This window comes from Cydia pomonella, chromosome 17, assembly GCF_033807575.1.
Source record: "Cydia pomonella isolate Wapato2018A chromosome 17, ilCydPomo1, whole genome shotgun sequence".
In the NCBI taxonomy this organism is placed as follows: Eukaryota; Metazoa; Arthropoda; class Insecta; order Lepidoptera; family Tortricidae; genus Cydia; species Cydia pomonella.
In genome coordinates this window covers 12,606,756-12,632,776 of record NC_084719.1, presented here as the reverse complement: position 1 = coordinate 12,632,776, position 26,021 = coordinate 12,606,756, and the positions used below count along the sequence as shown (strand labels likewise).

General features: G+C 34.9%; 1 protein-coding gene across 2 annotated transcripts in view; it reads right to left on the bottom strand.

Annotated features, from left to right (window-relative positions):
• LOC133527148 (uncharacterized) overlaps nt 1-26,021 on the bottom strand; it is a 132,665-nt gene that overhangs the window by 22,869 nt on the left and 83,775 nt on the right. The window contains exon 3 of one of the 2 annotated variants that reach the window (XM_061864043.1): nt 6,502-6,652. In XM_061864043.1, coding sequence (XP_061720027.1) covers nt 6,502-6,537 — 36 coding nt within the window. In that variant the 5' untranslated portion in view covers nt 6,538-6,652. Of the gene's footprint in view, nt 1-3,187; nt 4,945-6,501; nt 6,653-26,021 lie in introns of those variants that run through there. The other variant, XM_061864042.1, reaches the window with a different exon arrangement.

The window sequence follows — 26,021 nt, the reverse complement described above, 5'->3', positions numbered from 1 at the left end:
ATCGCAAATATAATTGTAAACGTTCATTAGAAAAAATAAAGCACATTTATATTAATGGATGCATTATGCGAAACTTATTTAGGTCAATTTATATTATATCTGTCATGGCAACCGGTCTTTCTTAGACTATGCCTAACATAACTCATTAATCAGCCGCTATATAGCTAAAATCAACATAACACAACTTTATGGGCGTTCTCGTCTGTTACGAAATCAATTTTTCCGCCAATACCGTTCGGTTTATGCAAATTTTATGCATAAGATGGTCGAACCATGTTCATAGATACAAGGTTTCATAATACTACTAGTAGACAGATAATTTGTCAGAAGAGCTATGCATTTTGAACGTACCTACCTATTGCGCCATACCTTGTATAAATAATTATTTTGTAATAAAAAAACAGCATTAGGTTTATCATGGGCCTGGCCCATTTTTAGGGCCCGTTTCGTATCCGAAGTGTGCCATCTATAGGTAGATGCTAACAAAGCCTACTCTTAATCTGTATATCAGACTTTTAAAAGCTTGTAAAGCGCAATAGGAGAGTGGTCGAAATGTTGCCATAATCTGCACTGAAAATGAAGGATTAAATATAAAGTAGCCTAAATATAAAGTAGGGTGCGAATCAAAGCCCTATAACTAGGCAGTTATAGGGTTTCGATTCGCACCCTTTATGTATGGGGTATGCCTTTTTTTTAGCCTTTTTAAACAGATTTAAGTATAAATGACTCCCGTCATTTTACGAACCGGTAGTATGATGAATCAGAAATAATTTATAATAGCTGATGTTTTCAATTTAACGGATGGGTATAATATATTTCTAGTGTTATATACGAACTAGAATCCGAAAAAGAATGTATCTATTAGAAATGTTTTTCTGTAGGTTTTTGGTGAAAATATGTATATTTACGTTTAATAATCATCTAAACAAAGTAGGTACTATTTATTACCATTTATTTCTAGCAAATTAAGACATGTACATAATACGTATCACACGTGCAGTGCATTTGATGTTTAGCTTTACATGTAATCTTGATTTCGCTTTTTACAAATTGAAGGCTTAAATGTCGTTATGCTTGCATATAAAAATTATAATGATAAAAATTATAATTCTTGAAAAAAAATGGGGTTAATATTTTTCTTATTTACCTACTTCCGGGTAGAATCTTCGTAAGATTCCTGGATGTATATTATCTGTAAATATTTTATAAGAATGTCAATTTTCAAAATCATCATGCTATTATAATTTAATGAACTTTGCGCAACCGTATCATTACTGGGCTAAAGTCATTTATTCATTCTTCATTTATCTTTAAAACCTTTAAAAAGCGTACTTTATCAAGTTATCATTAAGACACCCTGTGCAAAAATGCTTCTAAACAATTGGGATGGAACTCTATGTGCGCAAGACTGAATCTCACTTAGCCAAGTCATTTGACTCGTTCTGTCCTTGGTAAAATTAAGCTTCAAGCATTTAAAGTAATTTAAAACATAACTATTGAACTATTTAATCGATTCATGATGCTTTAATCACAAGAGAAAATTTACCGGCTGGTAATTGAACAAAGTTAAAATGATCCGTTGTTGATATAAATAAACCGTTTAAACACCGAATAACTAATAAATAGTTTTTCTTCAATTATAGCAGGTCGGTTGAAGTGTCGATTACTAGCTATTATTTAGTCGTAAATCGGTTAATCGTCGGTGTATCGAATGCTCCGATTTCATATTATAGGAATAAAATGTTGATCTTTGGGAAATATACTCGCGTATAACATGTTTATAGTACAAGTTCATAGATTTATTCAGAATAGTAAGGGCTAAATATAAAGGATATATTTTATGCGAGTAAAAAGATGCTGTTTTTGTCTGAAACTAAATTTTAAGGCCGTTTTTACAAATTGTTGTAAGTTCATATGTTCTAAGATTACGAGAATTGAAAAAACTAAAACGATTGAAAATGCCCATTGGTGTCCTTTAGCATGAGAGACACGCCAATTCTCGGGATTAGTTGCCAGAAAGCGGACTCCAAGTTCCCATGAGTTGTGGTATAAATGCCGTAACAACGCGAGGAAGATGAGGTGTCCTTTAGGATGAGACGTGTTCGATGGTAGTAAAAGAGCGCCACTAGGCGCGTAGGTCTTACTTATGTGCAAAATAAACAGCACTGAATGACGTAAAAGCCATTAACAATATCCGTGATGTTGACGTACGTATTTTTTAGAAATCAAAATTCGAGTTACTCTATTTGGAAACAAGATTTGAAAGCTTTTTTTACAAGTCTGAAGTGGCTTCTTCTCGTCTAATTATATTAATCTAGGAATATGGTGAGGTTATGTCGTATAAAAACATGAATGACTATAAACATTCAGGTTGCTTAAGCCTCAAGTACTTATAAGTCTCCAACTAATATTTAATTCACTATTAATAAAATATCAATATATAATAATGAATACAGTTACATATTTCGGATAAACAAGTCTCCAACTGGTATATATAGATGTCATATACGGAAGAAAAATTGACCAAGGCCCAGACTTTTACCATTTTTGCTTTCTTATATGACAATAAAATAAGTATTATATAATGGAACATAAAATGACACTATACAGTAACATTTAAAATTAAAGAAGTAAACTAACTATTCAATTTATAATCAAATGAGCATTAGGGTAAACAATTAAATATTTTATATTTCAGTTTATAATAGTTATAATGATAGCATGTTTTTTTAAATAAAAATATTAAAACTATTGCACCTAAGGCGAATACATTTACAATATATCCTTATGTTTACGATTTCTGGTTGCTAGACGGTTACATGAAGTTAGCGTTGAATTATTATGCAGTTTAGCTTGCAACTTATACAAGAACTATAGTTTCATTCCCCTCCACGATGCGATTGTTAGGTGTATGTTATGTTAACAGAGTCCATTTCGTGATACTTTACGATCTATTGAAATACAATATCAAAGTTTCATTACGTTTCTAACAATGCGGTTCATTTTAACTGTCTATTAACGTTTTCTATATTATAAATAATATATCAAGGGAATTTAGATCAACTGTAAACAACTATAAATTATGTAGCCATAAACATAAATTAATCCGAATATTATACGCAAGCAATCTTTATTGACATATTGATTCTAAAATTAAATTAAGACGTTTAAATATTAATCAACTCACCATTTTAATTGCCATGAGCAAAATTAAATTTGTCCAAGGTCTTGAATAAATCATACATAAAATTTGAGGTCAACACTTCCGTTCATTTGAAAAATTATATTTTAACCACTCGCGTCACCACTCTTAACGTCCGTTTTGACATATTTCGTTCACTTATAAATTAACTATAAAAGTTTACAGCCACTGTTGAAGATTTAAAAAAGTTCGTTAAATTTAAAATATTCCATTTTTAAATTTTCAGTCCCGCCGCGCGGCTACAGCTGTCAGCGTAGCGTAAGTTTTTCTAAGGCGACTAGCGTAGGCCACGGCGCGTAGCATACTGCCACGATGGTCTGGGCCAGAGGAATAAAATGTAGACGATTCAACCGGCCTTATTGGAATTGGAAATGCCACCGGTGAGCACCGCCGCGCCAATACGATCTGATAAAAATGTTTCCGGACCATCTGATTGTTGTCGTCATGTTGGTCAAACCGTTTGAGAAAATTGAAATGGCGTTACCGTTTTTTAGTGTTATTGTGTCTCAGTCAGTAGGTTAATAGATATTGATTTAATGTTTTCGTTTGTTTTCATCTATTTTTTGCCGTAATATAATTAGACATTTAACTAGTCTGTTTCTTACTTAAAACTTTCTTATGGATTTGATTTCTAATGTTTTACAGTTAATATTTTTATTGAATTGGCATGGTGGATTTTTTTGTCTTTTACTCGGTGGCAAAGGTATTAAACAAACTTGTCCTATGAAACCCTCGTAACGTATAAATTTTTGGAAGCTTTCGCTTTGGAATTTAGCATGAGAAGTTAACATTGCCCGCTTGTATTATCCAGAAATCAAGGTCTGGGTAGGTCACCGGGATTTCTGTAAAGTCAGTAACTAAAATAAAAGAAAATTGAGTTCGAAGGTAGAACAGTCAACGAAAGGCAATGTTGAACAAACTTGTGTAATTAATTTGAAGTTAAAACTCAAGCGATTGCAAAGAGAGATTTGAAGTTTTCTATGATTTGAAGTATGAACTATTCTTAATTATTTTTATTGTTAATGACTTATACTGGGAATAGTAAGATGAAGTTAATTAGAATCTACTTAATTATGTTCTTAATATTCTGGTACCGTGATAACGTCTTTTTTCTGTACGTCAGCGAAAAAGAATGCAGATTAGATGTCAAACAGCATTGAATGACTTAATATTGACATCATCAATTCAATTATTCATACTGTGAGCTACATGACGTTTTCAATCTTACGGGTATGTAGGTAAGGTCAGACAAAGACAAGTCTGCAACGATTTTGATACCACACGCAGTAAAAGTGTTATTTATACGTCATAATGTTATAGAAGTTTGACGTTTAAAATAACACTTGCACTGCGTGTGCTAACAAAATCGTTGCAGACTTGTCTTGGTCTGACTCTACTTAGGTACTTTTTGCGGATTAACGGCCTGATTCAAACTTTAAGATTCATCACATTAGGTCTAGGTATGATATGGATCGGATATGTCGGTGCCAAAAGTGAAGTTTCTTACAAAAAAAACGTCTTTTTTGACATTGACATATCCGATTCCTATCTAGACCTAAAATTTGACGTATCTTAAAATTGGAATCGGGCCGTAAGCTGTTCCATATGGAATTTTATGAATGAAACCCATATTATGCTAGCATATAATACTAATTCGAGAATACCCTTCATATTTAGTCTTAGTTTTAGCATAGATTAACTCTATTTTAATAATGCATCACTTTTTGTAAGAATACTAAAATTTATAATGTTGTGTATATTTAAATAAGTTTAATTTGTAAAGATGAAATAAATATGTTTTATGTTATGTTTGTGTTGTCTATTTTCCCGAAATGAACAATTTTGACAACTTAGGAACCTTCAGGTGTAGGTACTATACAAGTTCTGATGATTCGTGCTGTAATAAAGTTCAAGGCTGCCAGAAAATTGAAACCTACTTACATTTATTTATGAAAAGTAAAGTTTTGCATTTATAAAACAGTCTAATTTATTATTATTTTTTTTCTTTTTTTTTTTTATAAATATCCGATAAAGCAATTTGCTTGAATTGTCAAATTTAACTATCTAGAGACCACAATAGGCTTTCTCGGAAGAAACAAAAAAAACGAAGACTGTCATATATTTGACCTTTTTCTCATAGTGTTTTTATGCCTGACTTATTATATTGGTGCAAATGCAAGTAAATGTAACCTACATATTTGTATCGTAGTACGTGCGATAAACCTAGATCGTCAACTCAGTCGTCACATGACATTGACGTAATAATTGTGAACATTATTAAGGAATTGTATCATATCGAATGTAATAGCTTTGTCTTTTAACACCAATCGATTGTCACATTAATGGATTTTGATCCAAGATTTTTCCTGTACCTACAGTATTATTCAGATTTCTGTGCTAAATCGCTTTTAGAGTAATCAACGAAAACGCAGTTACCTACTGTGGTTTACGCTACGCACGAGCGAGCCACGTGGGCGGCCCAACGAAAATATGTGTACTCGTAGCGTATGAGTATAAAGCGGTTAGGATGCGATGCGTTATGGTTTTGATAGGACCTTGACAATCGTCTTGGTGACACGACGAACTATTATTACTCCGTATAGAACCGGCACAGAGAACCAGTGTTTTGCGCCATGAGTTGTGGTTATGGTAAAAACGAGTAAGCGCCAGGAATTTTACGGCGCTTACGACGTTTTTGCGATTGCGAAAAATTCATTGTTTGGTATGGCTTCTCTATAGTAATAATAACTATATGGCTCCACTAGAGCTGATGTTTCCAGCAGAGCTGTGCTGAGCGAGGATAGAGGTCAATTAAGTGTGTTGTGACAAACACATCCCTCGCTCCGTATCCACGCACATATCTGGTGGAAACGGAGCTCATTTGTGTCAAAATATTTTCCGAAGAGGAAACTGGGGACTACGTTTGTATGGAGAAACAGTCACGTGCTGTCATCCAATTTCGTCTTAAACGTGGAATGTAGCTCGAGACGTGTTATGAAAATGGACGAGTTTTTCAATGTACCTTACGGTTGATTGATATGCGTAGTAAGGCAGAAATTACTGCACCAGGCCTCCGGCTTCCCTTATCAGTGTACATTCCTTGCGTTGCGTACGTATAGGTTTTTTATACTCGTAACGAATACGGTAAGCAACGCAAGAGGTAAAGACGTGCTGCACACGTGCAAACGCATACGGTGATGATGTTAACAAAAGTTCCCGTAACGGAACAGAACGGCGTGCGAATCCGCATCCAATGTGAAGACCGTCTTCAGTCTAGTGTAAGCATAAAAAGTACTCACCGCGAGCAGAGTGGTGAGGGCACTCGGCATGCGCATAGTAGCGGCGCGGGTCGGCGCCGGCCGTGTGCTCGCGGCGCCGGCCGGCCGCGCGGGCGCATCCGCCCGCCGGCCCGCCGCCGCTTACCGCGGCCGCCGCGTGCTCATCACCGTACTGCAAAGAAACAAGAGGTAGATTAGATGGAGTAAGAGAAAGACCGGGACAAGAACTTGTAGGGAATCATCATCAAGTTAATATTTTTGTTTTAAAATCTGACCTGATATTATTTCGTAAAAACATTGTGGACGAATGTCAACCGATGAAAGAAGTGCCTACCTAGGTTATTTAAATCGTCTGTATTACGAGTATATCTGATTATATTTTTTTATGGTTGACGGTTATCAGTACATTTTTTTAAATTCAATATGCAATGAAGAATAAACTGTATTAATCATATTCAGTACCCACCTAATATATACCAAATATCATGATGTGTATTCCAAATTTAATGAAAGTCATGCTCCTGAAACAGTAACGACCATTGTGGATTCTTTTGAAACTGATAAGTTGTGTGAGGTAAGCGATCAAAGTCCGTCAATCTCTAGACACGACAGGTAAGAGGGTGTGTTTTCCAGTGGTTTCTGACGAATTCAGAAAAGAAAAGCGGCACTTAGTGAACAGCGCCATTATTTAAGCTTTTTTCTGCAATTTGACACTAGGTTAACGGTTTAACCGGTTGACCCCGGGTTAGTGGGATGGTGCAAGTGGCCCTAATAAATTTAAAAATTGAGTTAGTGTCAGCTTAAATTCTCTTATACTGTGATAACTGATATGATTAAATTATAGATTTTACACTAAAATACCCATGACGTAACCATGCTTTAATAAAGCTGACATAATTGGATCGAATGAGTAAAGTATTTACGACATGATTCAGGTTTATAGTCACAATAATTATAGATGTTTAGTTTATTACGAATGTCCTACTGGCATAACATGCCTACTTAATTTAAACCCCATGCCATGACAAGAAAAAAGATGGCGGCTATGGCGCCTAAATTTGGGATGCGCATGTGCAAAACCGACTAATCGAAAGTTGGCCACGCCCTTATTGGTTGAAAGGTAATGCATATTTGGGGCCCATGGTGATTGGTAGGACAGAATGGGCGGATAAATTGTGAATCCCCTAGATTAATTTAGAAAGCAAAAGGAAAAAATCACAAATTGAAAAAAGTGAAATGGACAAATATAAAGTTTCGATGTCAAAATAATATAAAGAAAATTCGAGGTGGACAACTATACGCAAAATTAGATTAGAGCTAGACCAAGATAAGCCTGCAGCAATTTTGATAGCACACGCAGTGCGAGTGTTATTTCAAAACGTCAAACATCTATGAAATTATGACGTATAAATTACACTTGTAATGCGTGTGCTGTCAAAATCGTTGCAGATAAGTATCTTGGTCTAACTCTAGAAGAGTTGCCAAAAGACAGAAATAGTAAAGTAACTAGTATAAAATTGGTATTAATTTAATGATGTCGACATTCATATAGGTACGAAGATAACATAATAATATATTAAGATGCATTGACCTTGCTTATATAAAACTATAACTCCAGTAAACACTAACCATCAGTGTCACCTTTTATAGATGCCATGCAATGACTTGTTTAATCTAATTGTATTGTATTACTGATTGCCCACTCATGTCATAACACAAGTTTTATTGAGCTTATTGTGGGACTAAATCGATTCGTGTTAGATTGTTCCATAATATTATTAGCTTATGCTTATTATCTAAACCTTCATAACTGCGCTACTTAGCAAAGCATTATCTTTGCCAGCTTTAGTCCTTACTATTTACATTACAATTGTCATGATTGATGAAAACAGTGTCGTTTTCATCTATTACCTTTACTTTATCTGTCATAATGAACATTGTTTCATTTTCCTTATTAAGTTCGCTGACATCACTGGCGCCGCTCACACCTACTGCTACGTCATTAACTGCGAAATTGTGTTTTATCAATAAGATAATCGATTGCCTGGCGCCGGATATCAGATAAATGTAAATATTTCGTTCATGATTCAGATTATTCTTATTCATAACTGTAATGTCACTGTCTTGGAGATTTTTTGTTAAAATTGAGGAATCTGTTTGATTTATTGAGTCATGTATCCTTATTTGATTTCCGTTACTGATATTAAGAAAATGCATACAGCTGAAAGTGAGTCAAGTTAGCTTAGTAGCTACTGGTCACATTAATTTTGGGACTTAAATCAACGGTCTTTTAAAATATTTACTGCCAAAAACACGCTAAGTGTATTTTGTATTGAAAATGAGGCGCTTGGAAATGAAAGTGTTCAGATATGTGATGAAAATGATTACAGTAGGTACTTAAATTTAAATATTGAAATGCAAATTGGGTTTCACATTGATCGCAAGAAGGAACTTACGGGTTGCCAAATTTTGCCAATACGTCAATAAAACGTTTCTGAATTAACGGAAAGTTGAAAAAATAAATACCGCAATCATTTAACAAGATTCGAAACACCGTTCCAATCGCTTTAACCAACTAAGCTACGGGAGCTATAAATTCAATTAAATTAAATCGATACGAGTTGCGAATTACCTATTCGCACATGTATCGTACAACGTTTTACAGTACATATGGCGCTTTATATTTTCGACATAGTTACGTAATGTGCTAATTATCGCACTAGTGCGGTAAAGTAGCGCCATATGTACTGTAAAATTAATTAACGCACGTTATTATTTAGCAGAATAGTTTAGATTTTCTATTGTAATTACTAATGTGTCAGGAATTTTCCATAATTGCAAACTTCTATATTGATAAATTTCGGAAGTTTGGGCAGCGACATTTTTCGTTTCCAAATTAAAAGTTTTCTTAATTTCCTACAGAGGTTTTCCTGAAATTGCTCAGAATCTTTCCAACTTTTTTGAAACCTTCCGCAACTTGCACAGTAATGCAGAAATTCATGGATTTACCAAGGATCATGTTATTCCTCTAGGAGTGCTTGATAGGTAGGTCTGGCCCTAAATAACCCAAGTGAGGCAATAAACAAATCAGGTCAGAGGATGTCGCGACCCCACCGACCGATTATGAGTTACGGCACGCGTCTTCGTCGATGACACTATTTATAGTTTTTTGTGCTCAGGGCAAAAGAAACCGCACGAGGAAAGTCACTTTACATAGGTAAGTTAAGTTTATTTAATTATTCATACAATAATGTTATATTTACTATTATGATTTAATAATATTTTTCATATTTTTAAGTATCTCCAACTGTTTATTTTTCCTAAAAGTACTTCTCTTGCCACATTATACCTTATTTATCATGAAGAACCGAGATATGTCCAAAACTGATCACGGATTTTATAACATAAGGTGAATTTAATAGAAAACAATGAACTTATAAACTTGCCAAATTACGTAACCGTTTAAGTTTTGTGTTAAAAACTGTAGTTATCGCGTCTGCCGCGAATGTAGAAGATGCTCGCTGATTCGATTCCAGCCCTTGTCTCAGGAAGGTTTGGTTACTGCTAGTCAAACTATTTTCTTGTCACATGAATCCTTCTACAAATATGTCGTAGGTAATTTGTTTGTCAATGAATCAATTGAAAATAAAACAGTTTTCTTTATTGTGCTATTTTTAATGAAATTCTCGTAAAAGGAAATCTCCAAAATCATGTCCCACTTGGACACATAAAACAATATCAACTTTTTCTTTCGTATATGCATTCTATTTCAGTTTATGATTTTAGTATAGGTATAGCAGTATTTATATTTAAAATAACACAAATCAAAATATTTATAATACAACAAATATTGCTATAACAACTTTATAAGTAACAAACACGATAATCGGACACGCAATCGGAGGTGCGAAATTTTTAGTGTTCGGAAACTACTGAATAGGCAATAAAGTTTGGTGAATTAGTAATTATTTGAGTAGTGACACACTGCAGTGATGTCACTATGTTACAGTTCAAAAGCAAATAATTTAAAATACCGGATATGGGGCAGGACATGGTTTTTCTGGTTTCTATGTGAATTACGTAACCAATATTATCGAATAGCAATTGCATTTGCTTCAGAAAATGACCTCAAAATAACGAAATTAATCTCAACTATCTACGTTTTCCCGCGATGGACTTTTTTCGTAATTTTACAGTCTAGTCGGTCAAATGCGTATTCAAAGGTAAAAGGGAGGCCTTTCTTCCATACATAAAACGACAGCCTCCTCGGCATTCTAAGTGACTAGTTTTCATTTCTCTTGAATGTTACCTGGTAGGCATTTGTTGGTGTCTCTTTTAAATAATTTATGAGACAGATAAAACAATGATAATTGTCTACTCAATCCCGAGATAATGGCGACGTCAAATTTATGACTGTTAATATATGCGAGTGACTTATTACTAATTACTGGTCTACTCTACCAATTAGTTTTATTCGAATCGACTCCCATACAAAAAGGGAAGTCAAATGTCATGAATTAATCTTATGAATTTCTTTAGTACTTCACAGTTTGACTTAATTCACCGATAGATGGCGTTAGTAGTAGCAATTTTGGAAATCTATTTTGTTAATTTTTTATGGAAATGAACACTAAAAAAATTGTTAATTTATTTGAAATAAGGTGTATGTAATATTTTGCATTTAAAGCCACAAATTAACAATTTGTTTTCAAAGAAAATTAATTTTCCAAATATGTCAAAAGATGGCACTTTGTTCCCAACATGTGTTTTCTAGAACGCGGTGTTAAGATTTTTCCGGGTTTATATTTAAGGTCCGAGGAACAAAACCAAAATTAAGCTTCCTCGAAGGGACGCCCCGGCGTTATAGCGATAGTTAGTGGAGGAATCTCCAAACTTAGAAAAGCCCTTAAAATTAGTGTTATACACCGTGTTTTTTTTGATTTGCGTTAATTTCGAGGGTGCATTCCTGAGCTTAAATTAAGTAACTTTCTCAAAGACACCGATATTCTAATTAACTCCATTTCGGAGATAATCAATCATTAATTTTTATCTTATAAGGCCCTTACGAGCGTGTACACTTGTCTTAGGGCCTGTTTACTTATTGATTAGTGTTTAGTGCGAGTTCATACATTTGCTACTAAACGTAAGTACTATCTCGGACGATCGACGTTCGAAATGACATTGATATGTCACAGTTTTCAATTGTTTCGTTGAGTTAAATGTAATGCCCGTGTTACAACAACGCTATATGCAACATTTAGTTACTTATTATAAAAATAAAAATAGTAAAAAAAACAAAAAAAAATTTTTTTTATGAAAATTAACTATGCCATTTAGTTTCCTTAAACGTACTTACCGATACCCCGAAGTTAACGAAATTCAATAAAAACACGGTGTATACAAAGTGTAGTAGTGTATACAGCAATAAATTGTTGGTATCTATTTTGGACCTCGTACAGTCGGCGTCAAAAGTAGCTGAGCTGATCAAACAGCGCTTCATAAGTATATCTACCGTTCTGAAACACCTTAACAAAAAGTGATGGTTCTATATGTAAAACAGTTAAGACTGTAAAAAATATACTTTTTAACGGGAATTTTAGAAGTTTATCCATATTTGGAAAAGTTATCCTGAATATTAGCTATTTTTTGTGCTTTTTTTCATACACTTCTCTTGATACTGATTGTACACCGACGATGATCTTTGAAAATGCTTAGGAACGCCCATTTGAGGCACAGTAGGGCGTCAAGTGAGTCATCCCTAAACAGTAAATGCACAATTATAACTACTGCTTACATTAAATTATATCCTTTGCCCACGCATATGTACTTAATTCCTACTAATCCCCAACCGACAACGGTCTTAAAACTAATTAACATAACAATAAATAACGCCTAACTACTGTCCTTACACGTTAAATAATTAGTACGATATTGAAAATAACCATCGATTCAATAATTAAAACTTTAATACGTTGACGTAAAGTGTCTATTGCAAATACACTGTAAATCTGATACGACTTTGTTGAGAATCAAGTAATTTGAATTAATTCAATTATGGAATCAATATTGAATACTGCATCCTGATTGGCCGTTTCACATTTGACGTGTATCCTGTCTGAAAAGCTGATTTATGATTGGTCGGCTCCTTGCAGTGTAATGTAAATAATGGTTATTTATACGTTAGTCATTCAAATGTAGCTCTTAATTATATGTGTTCAAGAACTTTGTTGTGGATAAATAACATTACGGAATATTAACTATGAAGAGGATATAAATCAAAATGTTACATCTATCAGTTGTTTAATATGGTTGACGTGGTATTGGCGTCAGAATAATTATTAAGTCTGCAAAATCACTAAGTAATGTCGTGATTTTATCAAGCATTAATAAGTGGTTGAATTTACGGATACATACAATCTAAACGAATGAAGCAAATTAGATATAATTATATTTTTTATGCCACAGGAAAAAGCCTACTAGAAAGTAAAGTTATCAAGAAGTAAATGTGATGATTATGTTAATATAAATACAATCTCAAATCTCCTGCGCAAAGATAAAATAAATGTATACAATACACATTACACTATTTTTAGTACAGTGTGAAACAAATTAATGGTCGATGTGGGAAATGTGCCTTATAACTTTAAATTAGCTCAATTTATTTAAAGGAAACATTTTATTTTGTTTTTAAAAAGAAACGAAACTGAAATCTTTTCTCATTTGTACATTTGTATGTGTGTAGAAATACTATAAAACATGATTAAACTTGATAAACAAAGTCTAGTTATATGTACAACTTTAAGATGAAATGGCCCAAATAATGCCCAAGGAATATACACGATATTAATAAATGTAGTATGTGCCAATGGTAATATTAGATTTACGTTTAACAAATAAGGTATTTATATCTACAAAATGAAACCAATTCAAATAAACGTCGAGAAGTTAAATTGGAAATCCGGATTAATGAGAAAATTAAATTAAATTCGTCGCCATCGAAACCAATTAGGCCAATTTAGAATTAGTTAGAGTTGATTTAGTAAGCCAGCTCTATCAATTACTGGCGCAACGTAGAGCGTTTACAAATGTAAAGATAATACGCAAATCAGTGTCTAGGCTGGAGAAGGGGTGTTGGTTTCAATCTCCTATTAGGTGATGTGGGTAAAGGCCCCGTTCAGATTCAGACTGCACGGATGACTCACGCTAGAACGCTCCGGGCCCAGGACGAGACTTCCGACACTTCTTTTTCTATGACAGGTGATAGGTGATCATGTGATGCTTTGCGTGAACAGTCCGCTTAGCCAATATGCTCCGTAGCGTAGCGTAGTCATCTCTCTCTATCACTCTTACGTATCAGTGCGACAGTGACAGTTGCGATTACTGTAGCAGCATTATCAATTTTTAGATTTAAGTCCTATAAAGGTATTGGTTAGAAAGAGACCTAACATATTTCAAACAGCAAAAGTTTAATATTTCAGTACCTACGTAGGTAGGGCTAAATATTTTCCCGCGCTGCGTTCACGACGTTCAGGTCGTGTCCAACATTCCAAATACTCGTACCTTTTTTATGGTTATATTTAACGAAAACACTTCATGGTGGGTACGAGTAATATACAGAGTGGGCAAATAAGACTGATACACATAGTTTTTATATTTCAATTATCTTAAGTGCATTTCTTTTACTTCTCATAAATATATTATTCAGGGTTGGCAATGGTTATCACGCATACTAGTGACAAATAGTAATCTACTATAACTTAAAACCTAAAATAAAGTAAACAATATATTTCACGGAAATACATACTAAATTATATCTAAACATAAAAGTAATTAAAAACTAATCTTAACCACTAAACCTATATGTATCTGAACTTAAATATAAACTTAATATGTATAAAATAACTAACTACTGACTACTGGGCTGCACCTGTAGCAAAGGTGCCCATCACGCTCGCTGCGTTGCCGCGTTGGATTGCGACGGATAGGCTTTGCACCTGGAAAAACCCGGAGCGGGGGTCAAGGCCTCTTTCTAGCAGGCGACGACCCAGATCCCGGAGGAAAAACTTACCCTCATCGCACCGCATTTGCTTGATTAATTTCGAGAAAAAGTGACAGTGATTGGCGGGTAATTCCCCAAATTTTGAAGCTAGGTGACTTATTTCTGTGGGGCTATCTAAAATTACGTGTCAATGCTAACAAGCTGATGAAATTTAAATAGTTAAAACCGACTGTCCGACACAAATTTATTAAGATAACGCTGGAACAGTGCGAAAATATGCTGAAAATTTCGATGATAAGGGCTTACATTTGCCTGCTGTTATATAGAGGTGGATATATGTTAGACATTATGTTCCTCATGTATTTGCCAACCCTGAATAATATATTTTTAAAACAATAAGTATTTAATAATCTTTGAACTTAATATATGTAGTAAAAAATTAAAAACAAAATGAATACTTCTTATTTGCCCATCCTGTACTGTACATAATATATACGAATACGTACATAATATGTACGCCGACGAATATTCTAATAAAACCAACATTCTGTTAAAAGTAAGACTGACGGCCCGATTAGAAGAATGAGATACGATAACGATAAGTTCTGGTTTAGATAAGTTCTCATTTATATATCGTTTGTATGTCGTATAATTGACAGAAGCAGCTCGATTCGGACAACTAATGTCACTTTGACGTTAGAAATATCGTAGATAGATCTTATTGGGATCACAGCGGAATCGAAATAAACGTCAATTTTGATATGTCGTTTAGTTATCGATCTTTTAAAGATCTTTCCAAGATATTAAACGTGTCTGAATCATTCTTCGAATCGGGCCGTGATTATAAATTCAATTTCCATTTCGCTAGATAACACAATAAGTGTTAATCTACGCACTGTAATTTTTAGCGAGCGGTCGCATCATGAAATTTACGCACTTTCGCATGCGTGGGAATCATTATGCACAGTAGCAGTTAACGAGGTGGTTTGTTAGTGCACTCGTTTGTTAGTCGTCTGGTAGGTCTGTCTTGGCCTAATATGGAGCGTGCGTCTAGACAAATCAGACGCATTGGGGCTTGGGGTTATGGAACGCGGGTCGCGAAAGATTGCTTTAAACGTCATTCACAGTTAATAAATAGATAGTACTTTAATATTGTCATTAATTTTTAGTGGATATTTTCTGTTAACTCACAAAACTGTAATTTTTTCAACCAGAAATGGATGAGATAAATTCACTCATTGAAGATCTATTCAAATAGTGAATTTTTGTCATTACTTTCTAGTCTATATACATTTTATTTACAATAACGATATATATAATGGCTATAGACAGAGGATTACTATAACAAGCTCAAATCTAAAATAGGTCCTTGAAGCATTGTACCGAAGATAGTGGCGGCATTTCCTCGTTGTATCGCAATACTGATACGTTGTGCGAGGAAGCCGCCAGCTCTCCGGTCACCATGCAGTTACGTCAACAGTTAGTTTCGCGATTTCTGCAAAAAAACTTGTGCGCGCTGAAACCCCATGGACCTAAAGTTTCAACGCCAAATGGTACAAAATGGTATTCTCTATCGAGGCTCCTATATTTATTTCGTTTCAAAATTCACCGCTTTCCACCGCTGCGCCCACTTTTAACATTAGTCCGTTGGATGTGGTTTGTGTTGGTGTCTGGTTGTATATTCTATAAGAAGGGAACAAAAGATATAGCGCGCCACGTGAAACGTGTGACGGAATATATGGCCGACGCGCTGGTTTTTACAACGTGTAAGTAAATAAAATAAAATAAATTACTGTATTCCTACTGTTTTGTTTAGACTGTGTCCGCTTATACGCATGGCAATGTATCAAACAGAGCGATCAGTAGGTAACGAAGTCGGTGCATTTACCTTAGTTACCTACTTATTGTGTGAGCGGGCGCTGTGACAAAATGAAACATACAGGCCATTATGTTATGGCAAAAGCTAATGCATGCTATGGTAATGTGAAAATATCACTCTTTTTACTTATCACAACAAGCACAAGGAAGTTATTTGTTTAATTCATGCCACCCGCGACTATGTTGTGTAGCATTTATTTTGTAGAACGTATTTAAGAGGGAAGAATAGCTTTGCGATCCTAAGGAAATAACGGTACTTTTTCTATGAAACTCCTAAATCTTAACAAATCACTTTGATTTTGATGTTTATCGCTTCAGAATAGTTCTAGGTTTATAGGTTTCGCTTTATTTTTATTTTTTTGTTTTGCAAATTTCAAAAATAGAAAACCTATAAACCTAGTTTTTCATTGTGTCAATAACATACTAAAAAATATTTAGAAGTAGAAAAATGGACGAGTATACGTGCTATACTTCCCTCTTGAGATTCTACTGTATTTTATCTGATTTATTTTCTTCATTAAACACATGTCTTGTAATATAAAAAAAAAAACTTAAATAGAGCGTCAGTATAAAAGCGAATCAAATTATTAGTAAATTATTACTCGTATTTCAAGGTTGTCAATTAATTGTATAAAATAATTTCTGACGCTTTTCTACATTGCATTTTGGTGTATCAGAATCGCATTGCAAACTTGACTGTTACCTGGCTATGTCGCTAGTTGTCAATAAAATACGTCATATTTGCTTCTGACTTAACATTCAGCTATTAATCATACATAGTAAATTGCGGGTAATGCAGGTGTCAACAGTTTTACCAAGACTGTTACTACCGCGAGAGAAAAAACTGCAATATGGCCTTGTTGCGCCAATGCAATAATTACACGGAGTGCGGTTATGATTTATCTGCTTAAAACCAAAAAGTTTAGTTCTAAATACAACTTTTACTTTTCTATGTGTGCACGCATACCTACATAGAAAGGTTTTCAATATCGAAAGTTAAAATATTGGAGCCCAACTAATTTCTAGTTGTGGAAATTATTCGGGAATGAGACTTTTATCTTACAATAGTTATACAACTAGTGGTTCTGTGACCTCGCGAGCATAACTCAAAAAACAGAATAATGTATGTCTCAGCCATTTTGAAAAATTTCTTAAAACCGAATCGACCAAAAAAAACTATTTAATAATTAAACCTGCTCACGAGTGGTACGCCTTTAAAGAAAAGATTACGCACTTAAAACCCCTCTGATATTGCGAGTGTCCTTTACTTTAAGGTCGATCGCTTCGGCGTAATATATTCTAGGTTCAATAGGTTTCGCTTTATATTTTATTTGTTTTGCTAATTTTGAATAAAAGGAAAACCTATAAACCTAATTCATTGTGTCAATAACATAATAAAAAATGACGGAGAATGGAAAATATTTAAAAGTGGAAAAAGGTTTTCTCTTTTTATATGGACGATCACGTGGTACGAGTAAAGACGTCCCTCTTAATAAGAGCAGAAAGAAACATTTTCGTTCTCTGATAATGAAGTGGATACCTAATTAAATATCTCTATGATCTGCACGATTAAATCATGTGTTGTTAGCCTTTACAACTTGAACGAATGCCAGGACCCTCACCCGACCGTTAATGAGTAGATTAGTCAAAACGCAATCAGCTTGCGAATGCGGCGTCATCTTACCTGGGTATCTATCTACACAACATGTGCTTATGTACGTAGTTGTAGGTACAATGTAATTATGTATGAATGTTTTGTACATCCTAGGCTAAATGATATTCACTAGCTTTTCGGTGAAGGAAAACATCGCGAGGAAACCTGCATACATCTGCGAAGAAATTCAAAGGTGTATATGAAGTCCTCAATCCGCATTGGGCTAGCGTGGGGACTATAGCCCGAGCCTAGCCCTCTCGCACATGAGAGGAGGCCTGTGCAAAGCAGTGGGACGTATAAAGGCTGAATTATTATTATTATATTAGGCTAAATAGTTTGTAGTATGTGTAACTAGGGTGGTTCATATTTCGTCGAAGGTACAGTTTTCTACGTGAAAACGGTTTAATGTAGTCTTTGCCACTAAAATACCAATGTGGATTAATTCATTAATTTTAAATTCGTTTTAGGAGTCGCTAATTTGAAAATACGAACCCTCCATACAAGCCGGATTTTTTCTAATTATTATTTTTTGTTGATCGACGAGTCAGGGAGTAGTAATGTACAATTAAACAAAAAATAGCATCACTGATTTTTTCTTGCGGACGCACTGCTAAATCATGAAATTAAAAATTATATAAAATTATGTAAGCTAAAACATGCGTAATACGAGTATAATTATATGAGTAATGGTATGAGTAGTGTGAGTGCAAAGGGTATATGATAAGGGTTCTTAAAATTCAAGGGCTGAAGTTACAAAACGAGACGAAGTCGAGATTAAGAGGCTTATGATCGAAAACTGTAGTAAAATAAGTTACACTCACATTTTCTAAAGAGAAACTTACTCGTGTGGCGCCTCGAAGCCTATTTATTGCATATTGGTCAATCTAAGCACTCATTGCCGGTACACCAAGCATAAAACAAGCCCTTACGTATCTTGATATCATAATCGTAATTGATCGTGGATTTGACGCTTGAATTACGTGATTATAATTATAATAAGTATAGCTATTCCAGCTTGCATACGCAATATGATTTTTCCCGTTCGAAACGCGAGTTTACGGAGCCAGGGAGCCCAGCTAAGATGGCAATCGTACACCGACAAGCGGTAAACGAAAATAAATAATGTATCGGGATAAAGGCACGAAAAGTATCGTGACTATTTTCATAGATTATTAAAGTTTCGATTGTTGTTTTCTATCAACGATTAGGTATCATCTTGACTACGCCCTAGTTCTGTTATCGAAAATGCTTCAATTTGCATAAAACAACTATTTAAAACTTGTCCTTTACATCAATTCACATTTTCTTAAGATGAAATCAAAGAAGAGCTTTACCTTCTGAGAATTTCAAGAAAAATTGTTTAAGCAAACATCTCAGCGTGTTGAACAATCGCTTTAATTTATAACACCTCGTAATTGCTTAAACCAATTAAATTTTATAGCTCACGCCACGCGCCTAAATAATAGCTTTGATTAGTTCCAAAGACAATTATATAAGAGTCACATTGGTCTGGCTTAATCAAGGTAAGTAGGTCTAAGGTATTAACACCGTTAATGATCTCGCCACCGATATCCGATCGATCTCAATCGAGATCTCACAGCCGATTACGCTTAGAATTCCACTTGTTTGCTAATGTAGAATAGGGTAGGGCTGCGTACTTTGAGGTACGGAACAAGGTCTCATCTAAATTAGTAGTTGCGAATTCATTCTAAAGTATCATTGCGAGAAAGACATCCATCATTAATCTCTAGTAGAAAAATACTACTCATAAATACTCGTAATAGAATATCCTTGGAACAGTTGAAGCTACTCCAAGCGTACTAAGTACTACTTTGGAGCCCAGAATCGAAGCAATCGATTTGCTTTAAAAATGCTGCTTTCCCGGGTAAAGTTCTGCTCTGCGTTATATATAATAAATATAGATTTGACGACCGGTTTGGCGTAGTGGGAAGTGACCCTGCCTATGAAGCTGATGGTCCTGGGCTGATCGTGTGATGAGCACAGATACTTATTTGTTCCCGAGTCATGGATGTTTTCTATGTAGGTATGTAAGTATTTGTATATTATATATATCGTTGTCTGAGTATCCACAACACAAGCCTTCTTGAGTTTTCGTGGGACTTAGTCAATATGTGTAAAATGTCACTATAATATTTATCTATTTATTTATATATATATATTGTCTGATACTTTTAATATTTACAGATACTTGGCTGAATCAACTACATTAACAACAAATCCGGCGGCTCTATTAATTTTGAGTTGGCGTCTCCTAAGATATTTTTAAATATTTAATTTGAACTTTATAAACTAATTCATAATTTGACTATACTTATAAACATTAACATTTATTTCTTCTTCTCTGCGTTACAGGGAAGTCTCTAAAATTGATAAATACCACATATAAGTATCTATTTTGATACATATGCGTCAGCTTAAAATGACAAAACTTGCGCTCTCACTCAAAATACTTAAAATAAGTGTCTTCTTCTTCCTCGCGTTGTCCCGGCATTTTGCCACGGCTCATGGGAGCCTGGGGTCCGCTTGACAACTAATCCCAAGATGTGGCGTAGGCACTAGTTTTTACGAAAGCGACTGCCATCTGACCTTCCAACCCAGAGGATAAACTAGGCCTTTTTGGGATTAGTCCGGTTTCCTCACGATGTTTTCCTGCACCGAAAAGCGACTGGTAAATATCAAATGATATTTCGTACATAAATTCCGAAAAACTCATTGGTACGAGCCGGGGTTTGAACCCGCGACCTCCGGATTGCAAGTCGCACGCTCTTACCGCTAGGCCACCAGCGTAAAATAAGTGTAATATTCATAAATGTAAGCGCCGGCGCAACGCGATCGCGCAGGCGCCGTCCGTCACGCGCCGACAGGCGCCCGCGCTTACTTTGTACACTTGCGACTGTTGCAAGTTACTCAGGCCTTGATATTTGCAGTCAATTATGTGTCACATATAGAGACGAAGTCAGAATAAGTTAAATGTCTTCAAATCGACAGTATTCTCACCACTTGGGGCCGTACTCAATATGAAAATCTAAAAAGGAAAGTAAAATTGTATCGGGTTAACAGATACAATGAAAAGTGACGTTTCGTTTGGCATTTTCTATATTGTTAGTTAGCTGTACCTCCTGTTGTAAATAAAAACAATGTGCTTTCATGTAATACAAACAATCTGATCGGTCCTGATTTACAATCTGCCAGCCATAGACACCATTACCGCGTGTTGATATATTTGTTAAATATATGAGCAACCAAAAGGAATTCAAATCATTCAAAATTTACTGGAACATGAAAATTTGACTTACAAAGCAATCATAACAAAAGAATATATCAATTAACTTTAATTAAAAATAGCTAAAATAATTATTATAATAATTTAAAAATACTAATAATAAAATGAAAAAACATCAAAAATTACTAATCATAATTCGCATGTGGCCTGATTGAGTGCCAGAATATGGGATAGTCCACTCGGTCGGCAATATTTGCCAGGATGCTGGTAGGACTCCCACGGACGCGGTAATGTATACCTACATTATTAACAATATTACCTAATTATTAAGGTCATTGATAATGTTTATTATCAACCGCTGTTGATAACCCGTTGTTGTTAAGGATCGATGCGCTTTTGTCTATGATGGCTGAGGGAGGTAAATAGATGAGTTTTTCACTAAATTTTGTATAAAGATTGACTAAAGAAGGACTGTAGGGGCACGAAGTAAAATCGTAAAATACTTCTTTTCGGAAATTATTAAGAAACTGATGGTTTTTAAATTTTAAGTTGCCGTTCAGATTCTGTTGGCGTTCATCAATGTTTTTCAAATCTAATACACCGTTGCAAATTGTTTGTCCATATCCATCATTTTGACATTCCAGTTTCTTAGAATGAAAAAAAAAAAAACGAACAGAGGTTTGTTAGAGGTTTTGAAGTATTATGAATAAGAGGGTTGTGGTCAAAACTGTTGCTCTATTAACATATGATAGAGCCATATAACCTCATAACTACCATCGGTTAAATTGCACAGCCTCACTGATTAACGCCTTCGAGCGGCGTGAGTAACTGCAGCAATTTACCTAATGGCTACTTCACGGGTAACTACATGGGAATAAATGAGGTGTTTCTGCGACACAGAAGTCAGAGGTTATTAGATATACACGATAAGTCACTGCAAAGTAAACGTAGCTGGCTAGTCGTCCTGAGCGCCGAAAATGCTGCAAACATTATCCCCCTTATTCATAAACGTCTACTAAAGTTGACAAGCCGCTAATAATCGTTTTTCTCTTTCCGACGTATTGGTATGATGGAAAGGGACAAACGATTATTAGCGGCTTGTTAACTTTAATAGACGTCTATGAATAAGGGGGTAAATGTATAAATCGTGTCATTCACGAAGACGCGTGCCTTGACTTGTAATGTGATGTTATTAAAGGTTAGATTTGACAAATCTGCGCGTCGTCGTGGACGACACGAACTATACACATCTACGTTTATTTTTATCCTGAATTCGGCTCTATAATTTTATTGAGCAATAGAACGATCGGGCTGCATAGGGGAAAGTAGTATGGGGAGAATCCAGGACCCTTCCGTGAACAGACTTGATTTACTAAACAGAACCCTGTTCGTGTGTTGTGTCTAACGTGGTACATACGTAACCGACTACCACTTCCGAGATCAGGTTGAATCACTCCACTGATCTCACTGGAACGCAAACTCTGTAGGAGTGGTTACTCCTACAGAGTTTGCGTTCCAGTGCATAGCAGGCCATAGTGATATCGAGCTTTAGTAATGCCACTATATTATCATGAAAAGTTAAGACTTGGCAGCGTAGTGTCTATTGGTCCGATTCGAACTTTAAAATAAGTCAAATATTAGGCCTAGATACGATATTGATCAGATATGTTAGTGTCAAAAGTGACGTTTCTTTAAACAAAAAAATGTCGTATCTAAAAGTTTGAATATGTAGAAAATATGCAGTAAAAAGAATTCCAACAAGAAACTTGAAAACAACTTAACTAATAACACTATACCTTATAAAACAAAGTCCCCCACCGCGTCGGTCTTTCTGTATGTTCGCGATAAACTCAAAAACTGTTAAACGGATTTTCAGCTTAGTTTTAGGACTAAAACTAGTTTATATATTACACGTTTACTTACTATAATACACATCAGCTCCATACCAGACAAGCTTTCAACTACTCCGTAGTTAACCATAATTACTTCTCACCAACCACCTTCAGTTAAACGGCGAGCCGTTGAATTTTCTTGTTGTTACGTGTTTATTACTTATTAGTTATTAGGTAAGTTAATGAGTGAAATAACTAAATACCTACTACCTACTCCTGTTTACGACGCGTCAAATACGAAACTTTATTGCTAGTGTCAAAGGGCAATTGAAGGGGAAATAGATATGTTACGTTACAACCAATTCGGAAAGTAGTTCCACAGATGCTACGATACCTATTAATGCAGTGCAATGATTCATGTTTGTTAAACAGAAACATTTCCAGTTTATTCTTGTGTTTATATGTAGAGTAACTGTCTTTCTTGTAGGTATACAAGTACCTACATAATTATTTGTAAGCATATTTTCGCTACAAAATAGACTAAGCGGCAGTGACAGCTTTGATCGTTATTGTCGCTGTAGCTATATAGTGTCTCAGGCGTGGTTGTCGATTTTGTTAAGTGGGCATTACACTACGTATTTCATCAGGACATGTGCCTCTATATTATATTATTCTATAATCGCACCCTCCCTGAAGACAGGAAATATAACTACTTCGTCGCCCTGTACTGGAACGCAGTTCATGAAAACAGGGGGCCTACCGCGAAAACCGATTTTCGCAAATTGCGGGGATCTTTCTCTTTTACTCACACTATGACGTAATAAGAGTGATAGAGAAAAATGCCCGCAATTGACGAACTTCGATTTTCGCGGTTATAGCCCAGGACCAACATGCGTAGCGTAATAGCTCCGTTACGACAAGGCAGGCCTGGACAGGTGGGTAAAATACGAATACCAGCATCGAGTAACTTTAACAGTCATATAGTTGTACGACCACTAATCACTCTAATCAGGCGACAACTGGGTTTAGCGAGATCCGCGATAACTAAACGACCTTAAAGGCAAACCACAGTCCGAATTGGCCAACGTGTCAGCTGCAGATAGAGTAATGGGTTCAGATTATCGTTGGCGATTTGTTTGTAGCCTGACAACAACTAAGCGAAGTGGTAAAGAGTTATTGAGAAAGAATTAACGGACAGAGAGTCGAATTAAGACAGGACAGAGAGTCGTATTTGAAGAATTGCATTTCGATTTTTTATTTAGTCATACTAGTCGCAGTTTCTTTTTTAATTGTTTTTACGCAAGATATAAATATTGTAGGTATATAGAACCTATATAAGCTACCTATTGTCATAATAACGACATAAATAGTATGTACGTAAGTATATATTACCATCTTTGTATGTGTATGTTTATAACTATGTTACGAGTATATTAGTTACATAAATAACTGGATTTGTGATTGTTCATTTTTTTTCCATCTCGATATTTACAATCCTGTACTTACTACAAGTTTCTGTTTGACCAAATGGTTGATTGGTAGAGAATGCCTTAAGGCATTAAGTCCGCCATTTGTAACATTTTATATCGTGCAATAAAGCTTAAATAAATAAACTACTATTTTGTACTTATTCATAATACCAGAGAGTTTATTTCAAATGACATTTCATAATCAAAATAAGTGCTTTGTGAACAAAGTTTTGTAGATTTACATTTATTTATTTCATAGTATTAAATGACAATATAAATTATTTTAAGCTAATCTATATGAATGTATATTATGATCGTCAACTATTTATTATATACCTCTACAATGTCAATATTAAAAAAAACAACGTCAAATATCAGTGGCAAAATAAAATCATCACAATGTCAAATTAATATTGGGAAATAATTATACAATCTAAAATAATAATATAATTACGTAAATATCGTACGCACGTATAGATAAATGTATGGAGCACTAAAAATGCTCTATTATGATTAATAAAGTATCCTAGAAATTTTATCGTTATTTTATCACACAATTATAATGTGTCTAAGTATATATTTTTTTTACGATATTAATGACCAAGAACCGTAATATTAAATGGTAATTTAATTCAACGTGTAAACAATTCTGATTCAACACTTTCCATTCACGGCGCCGAAAAAGGAGTTGTATTGTGAAAGATCTTGTAATACATATCGCGAACACTGACCGGTGACAGAACAGTAGTAGTCCCCATGAGTTAGTTCACAATGTAAATAGGGGGCCAGTCAATTGTTCTCTGCTTTTTATGCATCATAAATTCAGGTCCAGTCCCCGCGAAGTTTACGGGCGGCTTGTTCCGTACGGTCTATGGGATTTTTTATAGCTCTCATGAATTAGGTAAGTTGGTGATGTTTTATTATGATAGATGAAGATGATGGTAATGAATGTGAAAATGTGAAGATGTTATTGCGGATGGGCGGTATAGATGAGGTGTATTTATATACCGTTGAACTTTTTTAGCCAGTTCATTATGGTGCTGAAGAGTTTGCAAAATGAGGTCAATATACATACTCTGTAACGACTACGTAGTCACTCAGTCTTTCCAGTCATAGATTACCACAATCCCAACTCCGGTAACTTTGAGACACCAGTGCGCTGATGGAATAAGAATAGGTGGATGGTGCCAAGCCTAGAGAAAAAAAAACTGACGCGATTATGTGACTAGTTATACTTAGACCTAAATAGATATTTATTAAACAATGCTTTTCACAAAGGAATTGATAGGGAGAACTAGAGAAATGTCTTCTGAAAAAATTGTCAGCAGAGTCAAAATTGTCAGCAGAGTCGAATTGGCCTGGTAGGCGTATCTAGATTTCTTCACTAGATGTCGCTTCTGACTTTATTTCACTGGAGTTAAAATTTGGGAAATCATAAAAAATACTTACGGCTACCGCAAGTAAT